This window comes from Microcaecilia unicolor, chromosome 12, assembly GCF_901765095.1.
Source record: "Microcaecilia unicolor chromosome 12, aMicUni1.1, whole genome shotgun sequence".
NCBI classification, from domain to species: Eukaryota; Metazoa; Chordata; class Amphibia; order Gymnophiona; family Siphonopidae; genus Microcaecilia; species Microcaecilia unicolor.
Genome location: NC_044042.1, coordinates 7,339,092 through 7,357,190, shown reverse-complemented (window position 1 = coordinate 7,357,190; position 18,099 = coordinate 7,339,092). Strand labels below are relative to the sequence as shown.

At 45.3% G+C, this 18,099-nt stretch overlaps 1 protein-coding gene across 1 annotated transcript in view; it reads left to right on the top strand.

Annotated features, from left to right (window-relative positions):
* PLXNA2 (plexin A2) overlaps positions 1-18,099 on the top strand; it is a 513,443-nt gene that overhangs the window by 457,781 nt on the left and 37,563 nt on the right. The window contains exons 23-25 of the mRNA XM_030220548.1: positions 13,124-13,190; positions 16,253-16,399; positions 17,818-17,977. Of these exons, the coding sequence (XP_030076408.1) occupies positions 13,124-13,190; positions 16,253-16,399; positions 17,818-17,977 (374 nt within the window). The remainder of the gene's footprint in view (positions 1-13,123; positions 13,191-16,252; positions 16,400-17,817; positions 17,978-18,099) is intronic.

Here is an 18,099-nt window from a genome sequence, read left to right as displayed (position 1 = left end):
GGATATTCACTGGCACTGTCCGGGTAAGTGCCTCTGAGTACTGTCTCGGGGCCTGGTCAGCATTAGTTAACCAGATAACAGCCTCTATTAACCAGTTCATTCTGAATATTAACCCCATACAAAATATCAGCAGATAAAGACCATATGGCCTATCCAGTCTGCCCATCCATGCCATCTACTCTCCCTTCCTCTCCCTAAGAGATCCTATGTACTTTTCCCACAATTTCTTGAATTCAGATACAGTCATTGTCTCCACCACCTCCACTCATCCACCACCCTTTCCTTAAAGAAGATTATTCCTGTCTCTGTCCCCTTTCAGCTTCATCCTATGCCCTTGTTCCAGAGCTTCCTTTCAGTTGAAAGAGACTTTCCTCCCGTGGAGGTATTTAAATGTCTCTATCATACCTACAGACAGGATACCTGTGCAGAGAAAGTGCCTGAGGAACAGAAGAAGACACACAAGTTCCAACCCAGAGTCCCCAGACAACTGCCGCTGTAACTTAGTGGGAAACACAATTTTATTTATTTATTTTTGTTACATTTGTACCCCGCGCTTTCCCACTCATGGCAGGCTCAATGCGGCTTACATCGGGCAATGGAGGGTTAAGTGACTTGCCCAGAGTCACAAGGAGCTGCCTGTGCCTGAAGTGGGAATCGAACTCAGTTCCTCAGGACCAATGTCCACCACCCTAACCACTAGGCCACTCCTCCACTGTTGCTACTATTTGAGATTCTACATGGAATGTTGCTATTCCACTAGCAACATTCCATGTAGAAGTCGGCCCTTGCAGATCACCAATGTGGCCGCGCAGGCTTCTGCTTCTGTGAGTCTGACGTGCAGGACGTCAGACTCACAGAAACAGAAGCCTGCGCAGCCTTCTACATGGAATGTTGCTAGTGGAATAGCAACATTCCATGTAGAATCTCCAATAGTAGCAACATTCCATGTAGAATCTCCAATAGTATCTATTTTATTTTTGTTACATTTGTACCCTGCGCTTTCCCACTCATGGCAGGCTCAATGCGGTTTACATGGGGCAATGGAGGGTTAAGTGACTTGCCCAGAGTCACAAGGAAGCTGCCTGTGCCTGAAGTGGGAACCGAACTCAGTTCCCCAGGACCAAAGTCCACCACCCTAAAAACTAGGCCACTCCTCCTACACTAACCAATCCAGTGGACATTGGTAGACACTACAGTCGCACATTGGCAGAGCAATGATTGTAAAAGCGCAGAAACTGAATCACGCATTCTCTTCCTTAGAAGAAGCCCTGAAGAACAGGGGTTCGGACACATGAGCAAGGCATTGTATGGACCTTGCACTGACCCTGTGCCGTGTTGCCCACTGTGTATGTATGAAGCTTGCACGGCCACTGAGCGGTTCTGCCATACTGACCTGTTCTGTGCTAGAGCATTGTATGTGTGGGAAGTAATACGCTTCAGGTGGGATTGATGTACAAACACTGGAAGCCTTTAAAAACAAATGCTTGCAAAAAAAAAAGACATAAAATCATTCTCAGCCTGAACATGTTCAGCAAAGCAAGGTTACAGTCTCAGCATTCTAAATGTTCTGAGTTTGATTTTTATCCTCAGTGTCCATATGCTATATCTGCATTTCAGCTGTCTCCACATCCAAGAAGAAAGGAGCATCTTAAATCCCTTTGTTTGCTTTTTTTTTCTTGGGGGGGGGGGGGGTTGGCGGGTTACAGGGATCTCAATCAAGGGATATTCTCTTTGACGGGAAACTGCTCTAAATCTTCACTAGTTTGTAAATGTAATAACTCATTTCTCTAAGACGCTGTAATGGAAGCTGCGTGAATTTCCCCAAGGTTTTCAAAGGCAGCAGGGAGAACGACTGGAGCACTAACCATCAACAATGATTTTTTTTTTTTTTAAATTTACCACGCTCTTAAAAAAACAAAAAATAATCTGACTATGATATCACCAAATCTCCACCTCTGCCCTGCCTTGGTGGCTCCCTTCTACCATCAGAAAATTCTACCCACGACAATACAGCATACTATGCCACTTCAGAGTGGAGGAGCGGCCTAGTGGTTAGAGCACCGCTCTTGACATCCAGAGGTGGCTGGTTCAAATCCCACTGCTGCTCCTTGTGATCTTAACCCTCCATTGCCTCAGGTACAAACCTAGATTGTGACCCCTCCTGGGACAGAGAAATATCCAGAGTACCTGAATGTGACTCATCTTGAGCTACTACTGAAAGGTGTGAGCAAAATCTAAATAAAGATTCCATTCAGAATCTCAAACAATAGCAACATTCCATGTAGAACCCCAAAGAAGATCAAGATTCTGGAATCCTAAAGAGTGACAAGATCCCATGTAGAATCTCAAACAGTAGCAATATTCCATGTAGAACCCTAAAGAATAACAAGTGGAGGAGTGGCCTAGTGGTTAGAGCACTGGTCTTGCAATCTAGAGGTGGCCGGTTCAAATCCCACTGCTGCTCCTTGTGATCTTGGGCAAGTCACTTAACCCTCCATTGCCTCAGGTACAAACTTAGATTGTGAGCCCTCCTGGGACAGAGAAATATCCAGAGTACCTGAATGTAACTCACCTTGAGCTATTACTGAAAAAGGTGTCAGCAAAATCCAAATCAATAATAATAGCAGAGTTTGGAAAAATTTTTGGTACTCTTCCCCTAGAGGGTGGAAGGAAGAAAACGGTCCATGTACCCCTTTGCCCATTTGAAAAGCGGCACCCGGCAGGGTTTCCCAGTCAATGGTAGTACAACAAGAGAACCCTCCCCCCGCCCCCACGCCGCCACCTGCACATGTGTGGCAGCTAAGGGCATGATGTCCCTCTGAACTACCTCTCCTATCCTCAAGGGAGGAGAAGGCATGAGCCCTCTAAGGCTCTTATACTGACACCTACTGGCCAGCAAAAGGGCAGCCATGACGCTCCAGTCTATATAGGATCTGTACAGCCTTAGCCATGGAGGCTGTTTTATATAAAAAATGTTGAAGGTGCGTAACTGTCAGATGGGGTTAAAGTAAGGAAAATGCTGGCTGGGGGGTGGGGGGAGAAGCTGGATAAGGAGCAGGAGACCTGGCGTTCTGCCAAAAGGCGCGAGAATGCAATCTGCAGTGCCGCCTTCAGTCCAAACTGGCAGTTTGTTAGCAAACCACCAGGGAAATGAATTAAGACAAAGTCAGCTGCTACCCTGAGCTGAAAGAGACAAAAAGCCCAGGCCTCAGTGCAGATTAATCTGGCAGATTCAGTTCAAAGAATAGAAGCCAGGGAGCCGCTGCAGCCTAGAGCAACTGCAGAGTGATGGAGCCTTCCACCCCCTCCCATAAACACTTATTTGTTTTGCCAGGTAAACAAACACAAGATTTATTGACTGCATCATCCAGGGGAAAAAAAAATCTCGTTTCTTTTTCTCCCTGTGTCTCCTTGTTCTGCTCTTCTGTATTATCGTAGCTGTGGTGGAAATGCTTCCAGGGATGATCGTGGCAGGGAAAAGCCACATAGCCCTCTTAAGGCTCACTCATTTGAAAGCTTTCTCACTCTCACACTTTTGAGACCTATTTATGGCTGGGAGGTTCAGTACCAGTGCATTGATCCTGATCACTGCTTTCATGAGAGGGAAGCCTTGGAGAAGTAAACCAAGTGGTCCAACCAGTAGGAAGAAATCTGAACACAATCTGCTTCCCCCTTGCCTCTGTGTCTTTTACATTTACTGCAAGTACATGTGCTCTGAAACCGAGGTGCTGGATGGAAGACAATTTTCAGCTCAAACAATTTATCCAAATTGCTCCCCACTTCGTATTCTGTCAGAGGCTCCAAAGAAAAGCCAATATCATTTAATGCCTGCCTTGATTCATTTGCGAAGCAATACTGCACTTTATCATTCTGGATTTATTCCGTCTGAAAAATCTCACTCTTTGGCATGGTAAATTTCATTCTTTGGGACTGTTCACCCTTGGCGCCTCTGCTATCTTATTCAGGCTTCCCTTTGAGATTTCTCTCCCTTGTTTCCTCTCTTCCACCCACCCCCCTCCAGTTTATCCTCTCGGTTTTCTCCCATGCAGGCTGTGCTTCCTATCCTTTGAATGTTAACCATTTCACTACATATACATTTTTGATCATTTAGGGTTCCTTTTACCTCCAGGGCCCTTTTTAGTGCAGCAGGTAAAAAAGACCCCAGACACACATGGCCATGCGGTGAGAGAACTCTTACCGCATGGTCATGCGGTGGGGAGCCCTTTCCACCACTCACTGAGATGGCGATAAGGGCTCCCGTTGTAACCGGGCAGCATGTGGTGATGCCAATTACCGCTAGGTTGTCGCCATACAAGCCATTTCCAGGGGTTTTCCTTTTTCCCCTGGAAATGGCGTGTGCTCAGAACGGAACTACTGCCAGCAGCTACGTCGGGCTGGCTGTAGTCCCAGGACAGCGAGTGGTAAGCCTGCGTTGGTCTTACTGCTGCTCAGTAAAAGGCCCCCTTAATTTGAGAAAACATGTTTAATGTTGGTAGAAAGAATTTTTTTTTGCATTGATAAAGAAGATTACTTAGCTTTACTCCTTAAGGAGGTTTTCTTTGTGTGTCGATGGTAGAGATAAGCAGTGAAAGCAATAACATAGTAACATAGTAAATGACGGCAGAAAAAGACCTGCATGGTCCATCCAGTCTGCTCAACAAGATAAACTCATATGTGCTACTTTTTGTGTATACCTTACCTTGATTTGTACCTGTCCTTTTCAGGGCACAGACCGTGTAAGTCTGCCCAGCACTATCCCCTCCTCCCAACTACCAGCCCTGCCTCCCACCACCGGCTCTGGCACAGACCGTATAAGACTGCCCAGCACTATCCCCGCCTCCCACCACAGGCTCTGCCACCCAATCTCGGCTAAGCTCCTTAGGATCCATTCCTTCTGAACAGGATTCCTTTATGTTTATCCCACGCGTGTTTGAATTCTGTTACCGTTTTCATTTCCACCACCTCCCGCGGGAGGGCATTCCAAGCATCCACTACTCTCTTCGTGAAAAAATACTTCCTGACATTTTTCTTGAGTCTGCCCCCCTTCAATCTCATTTCATGTCCTCTCGTTCTACCGCCTTCGCACCTCCGGAAAAGGTTCGTTTGCGGATTAATACCTTTCAAATTTTTGAACGTCTGTATCATATCACCCCTGTTTCTCCTTTCCTCCAGAGTTAACATGTTTAGCTGAGCAAGTCTCTCCTCATACATCTTGTAACGCAAATCCCTTACCATTCTCGCAGCTTTTCTTTGCACCGCTTCAATTCTTTTTACATCCTGTTTTTCCCCCTTCACTTAACAGTATAGTGGAGTTTCTTGTGATAATATTTATCAGTTCTGTGTCACTTGCCTCCTAATACTGCATGATTCTGAGCAACATAGAGCCAGGCTTGGGACATTAGGGTGGGGGAAGGAAGGATTTGCACTCCAGGACCAAGGGGCAACAGCAGAAAACAGACCTCACAGATGAGAATGGGGGCCAGGGAGACAGTAGGGGGAGAAAAGCAAGCTTTTCACTTATTTTGAATTACAAAGAAATGGTCCCCTTTTCCTGAAAGATGATCCTTAGCTCCAGGGCCTGGAACACAAGACATGGTAATTTCAATGAAACTGCAAAATGGATTCCTTCAATTTCATTACATGCTCTGTTGTTTCCAATGAAATTTGCTGGGTGAGGGATGATGGTGATGATTCCACCCAGCAGCAGCAGCAGCCCTGGCTTACTTGAATGCAGAATACAGGGAGGGATGGGCAGCAGGAGCTCTCCAAGACTTCAAAACATCCCCTTCTTACTGCCTGAAATGTCTTCTTGAGTTCTTTGGTGTAACACGTTTCCGTGTAACACAGCCAGCTGCAAACTATGCCAAAGCATTTCACAAGACCCCACAGTCATTCAACATAAAGGACTATTTTACATGCTCATCTTCCAATGTGGTATATATCATTCAGTGTAAAAAATGTAACGAAGGATGCTATATTGGAGAAACAGGCCAGATGCTTAAGACAAGATTCAATCTGCACAGACATCACATGAAAATAGCCGGTGCCAGTCAAGCCCCCACCCCTGTGGGCCAACACTTCACAAGACCAGAACACTGCACCAGTGATTTCACAGTAAGAATACTGAAAGGTAACTTTAAAACAATACAGGAACGTAAGACCTTTGAAATAAAAATGATTGAATATTTTGACACCCAACAAACAGGACTTAATAAGGATCTGGGTTTTCTAACCCATTATAAACCATAAGCTGTATTTCTCTGTTTATTACCCTCCTCTCACCTACCAACACCCATTCTGTTAGAATATCAATGAAATGCTTTGATGTCCCCATGCATACCCCCACCCTCCCACTCTGTCAGACTGTCAAAGTAATGCTTTGATGTTTCTCTTATATATACTACCTGCTACCACATTTGCTTATTTCCGATCTGACGAAGAAGGGCAACCTTCGAAAGCTAATCAAGAAATGTATTAAGTTATGTCCAATAAAAAAGGTATCATCTTATTTTCTTTTCCATGTTTTATTTTGTTTGATTTCTATTGATAACCTTTGGTGTTTTAGTAAGTATGGGGTTGGGTTCTCACTGAATACACAGTTTAAACCATAGTAACCTGCCTCTCCACTACCTAACACCCCCCCCCCCCCCCCCGACATGTGCCTCTTCTGTACTGTGCTACAATGCCAATTAAACCAAAAGGCAGCAATGAAAATGCTACATAAATGTAAGCATTAAAGCCAACTTCGCTTTGTTGAAAGGCAGGCTGTTCTATACAAAGAAAATGTAAAAATAAAATTAATTTTCAGGATTGAGAGTTTTGGATTCAGGCGCCTGGGTACCATGCCACATGCAGAACACATCAAGAGACAGAACATTCTGTTCTCCTTGGCAAATGGCAGGTGGCAGATAGAAAAGGTTTTATCTTTTTTTCTTCTCGTTTTTCTTTTCATATACTGCAAGCTATTCTCCTGCGTCTACATTTATAGTTGTTCAATCCCTCCATGTCCTTTCTGTATTCCTGCCCTGGGGATAAAGGGCTGAGAAGGGGCAGTAGTTTGGCGGGGGGAATTCAGAGGCAAGTGAGCCGCTGCTAAATTATATAATTGTGTTAATGGGAAGCAGGGATAAATGTTTTAAATCACTTTTATTGAAACCAAAAAGAGTTCGTCCAAAACTGAAAGTTGACAATCATCAGAAATATAAACTCGTGGAAGTTACATGGAAATTCTTTTAAAACAAATAGGAGGAAATATTTTTTCACTGACCAAATAGTTAAACTCTGGAACATGGAATATGGTAACAGCGGTTAGTGTATCTGAGTTTCAAAAAGGTTTGGACAAATTCCTGGAGGAAAAGTCCAAAGTCTGCTATTGAGACAGACATGGGAAGCAACTGCTTGCCCTGGGGTTTGTCTTATGGAATGTTGCTACTCTTTGAGATTCTGCATGGAATCTTGTCACTCTTTAGGATTCCGGAATCTTGCTTTTCTTTGGGATTCTATATGAAATGTTGCCACGAGTTGGGTTTCTGCCAGGTACTTGTAACCTGGCTTGGCCACTGTTTGGAAAACAGGATACTGGGCAAGATGGACCATTGGCTACTCTTATGTTCTTATGGGCCATTTAAATCACTGGTCCGGGGCTAACCAGGCATTTTCAGTAGCCCAAAGCAGAAAAACTGTGGAATGCTTGGCGTCTATTCCATCCACCAGAAAAAAAAGTTATGAGACCGGAAGATATGTAATATATGGTGGATGGAATAGACGTCAAGCATTCCACAGTTTTTCTTTTTTCGACTAATGAGTTCTTCTTAGAAACCATCAAGGACTTGAAAGCAAGCTGAAGGAACTGTTCTGTTTATTAATGTGTGATATCTCCGATTTAAGGAGGACGGAACAGAAAGACAGTGAGTGTTGAAACGGGTTATCACGTTGGAAATCTGGAACGCTGTGAGATGAGCTAGAGCTGGTTTTGTTGAATGGTACTGGGGATGAGCGATTTGGGAAATGTATAATAGGGAGAGACTACTGTGAGAGTGTGGGGTAGAGAGTGTTTTACTGTTAGATAAGTGTGGTTTTCATAACAAAGATTGTAAAATCAAATGCACACAATGATGTGGTTGTAGTATATTTAAATATCAAGAAATATTGTATTACTCAAGTGGTAATGGCTCTAAAATAAGCAGGGATACATTTAAATAAGTACATAAGTAATGCCATACTGGGAAAAGACCAAGGGTCCATCGAGCCCAGCATCTTGTCCACGACAGCAGCCAATCCAGGCCAAGGGCACCTGGCAAGCTTCCCAAACGTACAAACATTCTATACATGTTAATCCTGGGATTTTTCCAAGTCCGTTTAGTAGCGGTTTATGGACTTGTCCTTTAGGAAACCGTCCAACCCCTTTTTAAACTCTGCTAAGCTAACCGCCTTCACCACAAGGTCATCTCCTCCCAGGCCACCCTGACACGGCATCTTTAAATAACGGAAGAAATAACGCTGCTTACACACTGGAGGATTTTTGAAAGATGTTTTTGGATGATTCCAGCATCCTGTGTGGCTACCCTGAATCTATTTAATGAAGGGCTTATAGAGCCATGAAAGGGCTGAGGAAGTGTTTCATCACAGAAGGGACGGTGGATGTATGCAAAGATGTCCAAGATACAGAGTTGCACAGGAATGAGGATTGCGGGAATTCCGCGGGTATGTAAGAAGCTGCCACAGGATTCCTGCAGGGATGGAAGAAGTTACCATGGGATTCCCGCAGGAGTGTAGCCAATATTTCTGGTGACTCCAGAATGAGGTTTGGAATGCACTGAGAGAGGCAATTGGAGCACTAGAATGAGGCTTGGAATATATGGCGAGAGGCAGTTGGACTGCCAGAATGAGGCTCGGAATGCCCAGAGGGGGAGCTGGAACACCAGACTGAGGCTTGGAACACGTATTGGCTGAATAGTAAATACCATCCGAATAAAACACAGGAGGCTGTTGGGGTTGGTTGGAAGGAAGAAGAGGGGTGTGAGAAAGTAAATAATTGAGTTGTCTTCTGTGGGTACAGATGGGGATAGAATAGATCTTAGCGGGTGTGGGTGGGAATGGGTGAAATTTCTTTCCCCATGCAACTCTCTACTCCAAGAGAGAGATGGAGGCTGAAAAAGTAAGAGAGTTTAAGAAAACCAGGGACCAGCTCAGGGAACCCTTGGGTTGGAGAAAATGAGTAAGGCCAGATGTAAGATTTTGGTGCCCAGGAACAGAACCAGAGGGTGAGCGAAAGGGTCCTCCCCTAGAGCTCATACAGCCTAGGGGGTTTCATGGACACTGTGAAGTAGGGGTGAGGATGTTGGTCCAGTGGCAGTGCCTCTAGAAATGGTGGCCTAAAAGTAAATGGGCGAAGGCTCCTTTTGCCCTAGAGACTTGACCCTTCACCATTTGGCACTCTAGGCATTTGCCTATGCTATGGTGCCTGCGTTGTAATTCAGACCTGGAAGTGAGGGAAAAGCTGGAGAGCAGGGGGGCTTTGTGATATCAGCTTATATAGGCATTACGGTTTTGTCTATTGTCACGTGTGTGTGTGTGTGTGTGTGTGTGTGTGTGTGTATTTATGTAATTCATTACATTACATTAAAAGGCACTTATATTCTGTGATTACCTACTAGGTTCATGGCAGATCACAAACAAAGCAGAAAGGAAGTAAACCAAAAACCCAACCCCCAGTTTCACTCTTCAGGGTAATGTGGCAGTATTGAACTTTGGTTACTTGGTTTTAGAACTAGCATACTCTAATTGTGGGACTTCATTCACTCACTTTGCTACAGTGCCCTGGACAGAGGTGGTTTTTGCAGTTCAGTGGCCAGGAGAATCTGAATGCAGCCACTTTTCAGTAGCCACAGACTGTACATCCTCTCTCCTTTCCACCTTCCACAGCTTCAGGAAAAGTGACACAGAAAATGTGTAAAGATATCTGAATACAACATAAGAACGGCCACACTGGATTAGATCAATGGTCCATCCAGCCCTGTATCCTGCTTCCTGCAGTGGCCAATCCAAGTCACAAGCACCTGGCAGAATCCCAAAGACTAGCAAGATACAGATCTATTTTAACAGCAGATTATGGACTTTTCTTCCAGGAACTTGTCTAAACTTTTTTTTACACCCGTCTATGCTAAGTGCTTTTACCACATCCTCTGGCAATGAGTTCCAGAGCTTAACTATTCGTTGAGTGAAAAAATATCTTCTCCTATTCATTTTAAAAGTATTACCTACTCCATAGGAGCCAACTTTTCAAAATTATTGGGGGTGCTAAGCCCAGTGCAAGTAACCCTTCCTTGCACACATACAAGGAATTTTCTCAATATTGGGGGTGCTCAAGCACCCACAGCACCCACAGAGTTGCCTCTTATGACCTACTCTACTCTTCCCAGAATTTTGTAGACCTTTATCCTATCTTTTCACAGCCATCTGTTTTCCAAGCTGATGTGCTTTAACTGCTTAAGCCTTTCCTCCATTTATCTTGCTGCTGTGTGGCACTTCTGAGAGGGACCAGAGAGACTGCTGGTACCTGGGGCCTGTATGCAGAGTTCAAAGAGAGACTCCCTGTGGTATTTTCCTTGGAAAATGTGGGCTGACTGTTTTAACCCTGAATTTTTGCTTCTGTGATATGTTTAGCTGTGAAGTATCCACAGTAAACTTTTATGCAGAGATTTGAAAATATAATCCCCATACATATGTTCCTGGTTCCATCTTAACCTTACCCTTGCGCCTTCCCTTTTTTTGGGCTCAAGAATCTGTTAGCATACTGAGGCCCTGATGATCAAAAGTAAATGCCGGCGCTAGAGGCCATTAGTGCCATATTAGCGCCCGCATTTACCAGCGCAGAATGATCAAAGGGGTCTAGCGCAAGCAAACAATAAGCGTGCCAGGCCTTGGCACAGATAGCATGCAAATATAGTCAAGCTCATGTAAATAAGGTCATTTTGTATTCCTCCCCAATGATCAGAAAAGAGCGTCCGAAACAAAGGTGCCTTATCACTGTAAAAAATAACGCCAGGTCCGAGTAGGCGTTAGGGTGTTGGAAGAGAGGATTTCCTATGCTTCTCTCATGCTTCTTTCTGCAAAATCTGCCGGTATCGATTGCTTTTGGAAGCAGAAGGAAGCCTGTGGCACGCCCCTAAGCACTGGTTGTGAGAAACAGCAGACCCGAACGAACGTGAAGCACACATTGGCTTTGTTGTCCTAAGTCTAAATTTAAAGCGGCCATGCTTTAAAAAAAACCCCAAAAAACAAAGCACACATTGGCACCTATTACTTGCATCTAAATATAAGCATCCAGAAAAAAAAATTTAAAACACTTATATTTAGGCTGCGGAAAACAGACGCCAATATGTACTTCACGTTCGGGTTTTACCAGGCGCATGCGCACAGGAGCTGAGCTTACCACTGAACTCTTCTGCGCATGCGCGCCATTCACAATCCTCCTGCCGAGCTCCCTAATGCTCAAAGCTATGAGCCCGCCTATATTTGCATCTCATTAGCTTCGAGCATTAGGGCATTGGTCTTCTGCTCTGTTAACGGCGCTATTTTTATGGCGCTATTCAGAGTAGCGCTGGAGTTTTTGATCATCGGCCCCTGAGGGCCTTTTGCATCTTGGGCAGTCTCAGAATATAAAAAGCTTTTTCCACCACCTCCAACCAGCAAGAAGAAAAACACACAAAAGGGACAGTGCAGCTCATTTAAGGTATGAGCAATCTTGCAAAGCAAGCTGAAAACTCATTAGGAGCTGATGTGTTTGAAGTAGAGATAAATCTCTGGCACAGAGGGGTGAGAGAAGACTGGGTGGGATGGGGAAGAAGATGCAATTTCCACAGCCCTTGTCACTCTGTCCTAAATCCCTGTGATTTTGCCAGGCCGATAGGGTATAATTTGTACCATGTGCAGCGCGCCTTAAAATGGCACTGGAGAATCCCAAATAAGGGGGGAGGGGTGTCTGGTGATAGCCTGTCGAAGTTGCCTTTGTTCATCTTATGCACTGCACTTATGAGATGGAGTGGAGAGGGGGCAATTAATTCTCCTTCTCCCCCCCCCCCCCCGCCACCCCCACAGATATTCAGTTTTGCAGCTTCAGCTATGCTGGACCAGAAAAGGTCTGGCAGTTTAACCCCCTCTCCCCGCCGTTTCCCTCAGTCTGCATGCTTCATAATACAGCCCCAGAAGCAAAGCCTAGGTAAGTGTATAGCAAAGAGCCCGATTTTCTCCCTTTTGTATTGAAATTGAGATGACAGTGATAGCCAAGAGGCATTTTTTTTTTTGTCTTGGAATGGAAGATGTAGAAAAAGGGGTCTTGATTGCTGAGAAGTGCTTTGCACAGGAAAGGAGCAGCATCCTGCTAGAACTGCTCAAGTTAAACACATCTAGAAGTGAGAAGGTGAAAGACAGAGGATAACGCAGCTCTGGGACAACTGGATGGCCTGGAGGACTTTAGCTGGGGTCATTTCCTCTATTTCTGCACATTAAGGATTACGCATTCATGCAGTCTCTGCTGCTCCAAATTAATACCATAGAGAGTTCTAATGAGTGCCGCCAATGAACCCCTAAAACCTGCGTGATAGCATGCATCTCCATGGTACAGGCAACAGGGACATAGCCATGGAAAGGCCTCGGGGGCCTAGTCCCCCCCTCCCCCAATTTGGTCTCAAGCCCCCTCAAAATTGCAGCACCAGTTTAATGGCTGTCGGGGGAGCTCGCCAGCCGAAGAGGTTTGCTGGCCAAGACCCCACCCATGCTGACGTCAGCACTTCCGCACGTGCTAAGTTCAGCGACTGAACTGAGCATGCGCAGGAGTGCCAGTGTCGGCGGCTGAAGCATGCCATCAACTTCCCCCTGCCCCCACCCCAGCAACGGTAAGATTTAAATCTGGGGAAGTGGGGGAAAGAGCTGAGAGGAAATACATGGACCCTCGGTCCACTCCAAAAAGAGACTCCTCGCACTCAGGGAAATAGCATCTGGTGATCTTTAGGTTGAGTGGGGAAGGAAAGGGATGCAAAAATCAACTTTGTGGCGAAGGGGAGGAATTGAGACTGAAGTTGTAAAAGAGATGTCTGCTACTGTTCGGTGTTTCTCTCCCCAGAACCGAGTCCGTTGCCGAGAAGATGCTGACCAACTGGTTTGCGTTCCTCCTGCACCGGTTTTTAAAGGTAAGGGCTGCAACGGGGACCCACACGTGTCGGGATTCACTCTTGCATTTTGGAATACGATCAAAACTGTCTGCTGTGTAGGAAAGTGCTTAACGTGACATAGCGAAGGGCCAAGCTGCCAGCTCCACAGTTGCCCCATCCCCCTCCCCTAACACTCCATATGCTCTGCGATCCAGTCCCTTCCAGACTGTTGCTGCCCTAACAGATTGTGTTTCCCTGCGGGACATTATTACAAGATATTTTTCTAGATAGTATTTCAGTAGATTGCGTGTGTGTATGTATTTTTAGCATACTGGGGTCCAAATGCCTCCCCTGCTGTCCTAAGTCAGTATCTCACTAGTCCCTAAAGAACAGAATGTTACAAGTTTGCTGGAGGGTAACTTGTCCAGCCGTGCATATTAAAAATTATCTGGATAAAATTGGGTAATAAGGGGACTGATTAGGGGGAGGGGTGAAGGTAGTGGCAGAAATTATTTATCCCCCCCCCCCCTCATTTTATAACTTTAGCGCCATCTGTGCGCTAAAACGATAGAATACAGGCACGAGGGTGAGCGCTAGGTGCATACTCAGCACTATTCTATCATTGTGGCACACAGTTCGCTTAGGGGTCCTTTTACAAAGCGGAGGTAAGCCCCACGTGGGCTAACCGCTCACTAAAAGGGAAGTGCCGCCAGCCTACCGCTGCAGCCTGGCGGTAGTTCCCCCCCTCCAGCGCGCATCATATCCGGCGCCACAAAAATATTTTAATTTTTGTAGCGTGTGTACCCAGAGGTAATTGGGCAGAGCTGCGTGCTGCCCAGTTACCGCGTGGTTAGCACAGGAGCCCTTACCACCACCTCAATGGGTGGCAGTAAGTTGCTCCCCCCCTTCCCCCAAATGGATGCACGGCAAGTGTTTCACTTGCCGCACGGACATTTCCTGAAAAAAAGACCTGCCTTTTTCCTACTGCAGTAAAAGGGGGCCTCGGCGAGCATCAAAAACACGTGCAGATGCCAGCATAGGTTCTCTTTTGCCGCAGCTTCGTAAAAGGGGCCCTTAGCGCATAAATGCAAAGGGATATACACATGGGCAGGGCACAGATGGAGATCCCACTTACAAGTGTAACTTACAGAATACTGTAATTTACCTGCTGAAGTGCCACATTAAGGCGTGTGCATGGCGTAAGTGGGCACAACTCATTGTAGGCAGAGAGATGTCAATTTGCATTAGCATTCTATAATGGAATTTTGGCGCATGCTGTATCTAGGCACTAACTTTGGCATCCAGTTATAGAATTGCCCCCCTAAAAATTGCACGAGCAAATTTGGGTGCACGCGCACAATTTAATTGAATAAAGAGTTAATTAGTGCCAATAATTGGCGCTTTTTAACTAGCAATTATTGTCACTAATTAGATTTAATTGGCATGTACACTGTAAATTTAGGTGCGAGTCAAAAAAGGGAGTGTGGAAATGGGCAGGGTCATGGATGGATCGGGGGTATTCCTTTAAGTTACACGCATACTTAGAGAATGAGGGCATCTGCATCTAAATTTACACGTAGGCATTTGCGCCACATTTTAGTTGATCAAATGGCCGCGCCTAAAGTTAGGCATGATTCCCAGGCATAAGCGTATTCTACAAACTGTGCCTAACTTTTAACGTGTTTTCCAGAATAGCGCTTTTTCGGCACCCTATAGAGGATTTACCCCTACTGGGAAAGACCAAAGGTCCATCAAGCCCAGTGTCCTGGTGGAAGGGGTAGTGACCACTGGGGGAGTAAGGAAGTGTCGTTCCTTTATTCTTCCAATGGTCATATGGTCAGTTAAGGCACTTTTTTGTGGCTTAATCATTATCAAAACAGGTCTAGACCAAAACGTCCAACTTTTAGTCCTGGATGTTTTTGTTTTGTTTTCTATTACGACAGAAAAACATTGCAAGTGTTAGGAATGCCCAAATCCCACCCTTGCATGCCCCTGACATGCCCTCTTGTGATTTGGATGCATTGCAGACAAACTGCATAGAAAAACGTCTAAAATAATGTGTTTAAAAAATAGCGATTTGGATGTTTTTGTGAGAAAAACGTCCACCTGTCAGTTTATGCCATTTTTTTGGACGTTTTTCTTGTTCAAAAATGAGCCCCATAACCACCTTAGTGTCTTTATAAAACTGCATCACAAAATCAACCTGAATTAGAGATAAATTACACCCATATACATTTATACCGCGCAGATGTGAAGATACACAAGGTGAAGTACGCACGTAGGTGCATATTTACAGGGGCGTAGCCAGACTTCAGCGGGAGGGGGGTCCAAAGCCCGAGGTGAGGGGGCACATTAGCCCCCCCCCCGGCGCCGCTGACCCCTCCCACCGCCATTGCCAACACCCCTCCGCCACCATTGCCAACACCCCCCGCCGCTGCCAGCACCACCACCAACAACTTTGACCCCCCCCCGCCAATGACCCTCTCAACCCCCCCTCCCACCGCCAACCCGCCGTCACCCTGCCGTCGCCTACCTTTGCTGGCGGGGGACCCCCCCCCCCGCCAGCCGAGGTCCTCTTCTTCCTTCGTTCTGTTTCTGAGTCTGACGTCCTGCACGTTGTATGTGCAGGACGTCAGACTCAGAAACAAAACGAAGGAAGAAGACTTCGGCTGGCGGGGGTTGGGGTCCCCCGCCAGCAAATGTAGCAGACGGTGACGGCGGGTTGGCGGTGGGAGGGGGGTTGAGAGGTTCATCGGCAGGCAGGTCCTGAGCCAAATCTACAGGGGCCCAGGCCCCCATGACCCCATAGTAGCTACGCCCCTGTTTTAGAAGTACATATGGAGTGGAGGAGGAGTCAGAAACTGTGCTCTGAAAACGCTTACATGGAGGTCTTGTAAAAGTGCACTCTTTCTGCCATCATGCATAGCCTGTGTGGTAATCTTATAAGAGGCGTTTAATGTGCCTCTCTAAATTTACCCTTCATGTTTTGCTTCAGCTTCCCTTGACTGGCTGACTGGGGCCTAGAGCTCTCTTGTTCTCTTGGTTTGCCTTGCTTTGGTTGAATTTGTTTTCTCTTTTTCGGGTGGGGGTGTTTCTGACAGGAGTGTGCTGGAGAACCTCTGTTCATGCTTTACTGCGCGATTAAACAGCAGATGGAGAAGGGCCCAATCGACGCCATTACCGGTGAAGCGCGGTATTCACTGAGCGAGGACAAACTCATCCGGCAGCAGATCGAATACAAAACATTGGTAGGTTGCAGATGTGTTTCACTCCAAGCAGGAGTCTGCCTGAATACTGCATTTCTTCTGCAGTACTTTATTTTAAAGGCAAGAAAATCTATCTTTTTTTTTTTAGAAACATTTTAACAGGAAACAAAAGCCTTGGATAGGTTATTGCAGCTTCCTGAACCCCAGAGTAACAGTCCGTTGCTAATCTCCCTCTTCTACCCCCTACCCACCCATACAGGGCAATTTTCAAACTGCTCACTTGGCTGCAAAATCTGCACTTAACCTTTTAATCACTGTCCTTGCATCCACGTTCAATGGAAAAAGCACCTGCAGAGACTGAGTAAAATCACATGCATAATTTTGAAAATGCAAAGGTTTTATAAGAATGTGTCTGTATTTAAGCATCCAGAGAATGCCTGTTGTATGAAGGAAACTAGGTGCCTACTTTCTTTCAAATACTAGTGTAATCTTCTACACTTACAGCAGCCATAGAGCTGGTGTTAAGTGCTTGTGTTTAATGCTAAGAATTTACATGTAACTTATAGAATTCTGCAAGTCATGTGTGAGTCCTGGCCAAACTCCACCTATGTGTACACCCATCTGTCAGATACAGGCAGTGGAAGATATGTATATCTTTTATGTGTGCAAATATGTGTACATATGCCATTATTCTAATCATTTACAAGCATATTCGATGAGTAGACGTTATTGTGCTTTGTAGAATAGGAACATAAGTGTTGCCATACTGGTGCAAACCGAAGGTCCATCAAGCCCAGTATCCTGTTTCCAACAGTGGCCAATCCCAGATCACCAGTATGATCCCAAAAGAGTAAAGCAAGATTTGATGTTGCTTATCCTAGAAATAAGCATTGGATTTTTCCAAGTTAGTGCACTTTACGGAATTACCCTACCTTAACCTCACCTTGGAAAAACTTCCACTGAAAGCGAGTGAAAGTATTTTTACACGCATATGGGATGGGTAATTTTCATGCAGCCCTTTTTACCTATGGACACGAGTAAATGGCTTTTGGAAATTTGTTTCATAAAATTTGTTTCATAGAATACCAGATCCCCATTTTTCCAAACGTGCTTTTTACTCTTCGCAGTTACAGTTAGACACAATTTAAGAGAGACGGAAAAAGCAGAATCAAAAGAGTAAAATCTGTTAATTAATGGAGAAATATAATTTGCCATTTTGTAAGTAAATTTAGTTAGTTTATTATTTATAATTCACATTAATATTCTAGATGAAGTACAAGCAAAACATTCATAATTAAAATCGATACACAAATATATTTAAAATATGTTGATATGGCATGCAAAAGTGTGATGGGCAGATAGGTTCCCTAAGCCATCTCCCCATTCTCCCCCTGCCCAAACAAACGCGGTGCCATATTTACACCAAAGGAAAGAGTTGATGCTGGTTATTGTCCTTCCAGATTCTCAACTGTGTCAATCCCGACAACGAGAATAGTCCCGAGATTCCAGTGAAAGTGCTCAATTGTGACACAATCACTCAAGTGAAAGAGAAGATTCTTGATGCTGTGTACAAGAATGTTCCGTATTCTCAGAGGCCACGGGCTGTTGACATGGACTTAGGTAAGTGTATTTCCTACAGTGCTTCCATGGGGGGGGGGGGGGGGGGGGGGAGGTGACAAAGAAAAGTCTCTGCTTGCTGGTGCTTAATGGCAGAGCTGTTTGGGCAGACAAACCTAAGAACT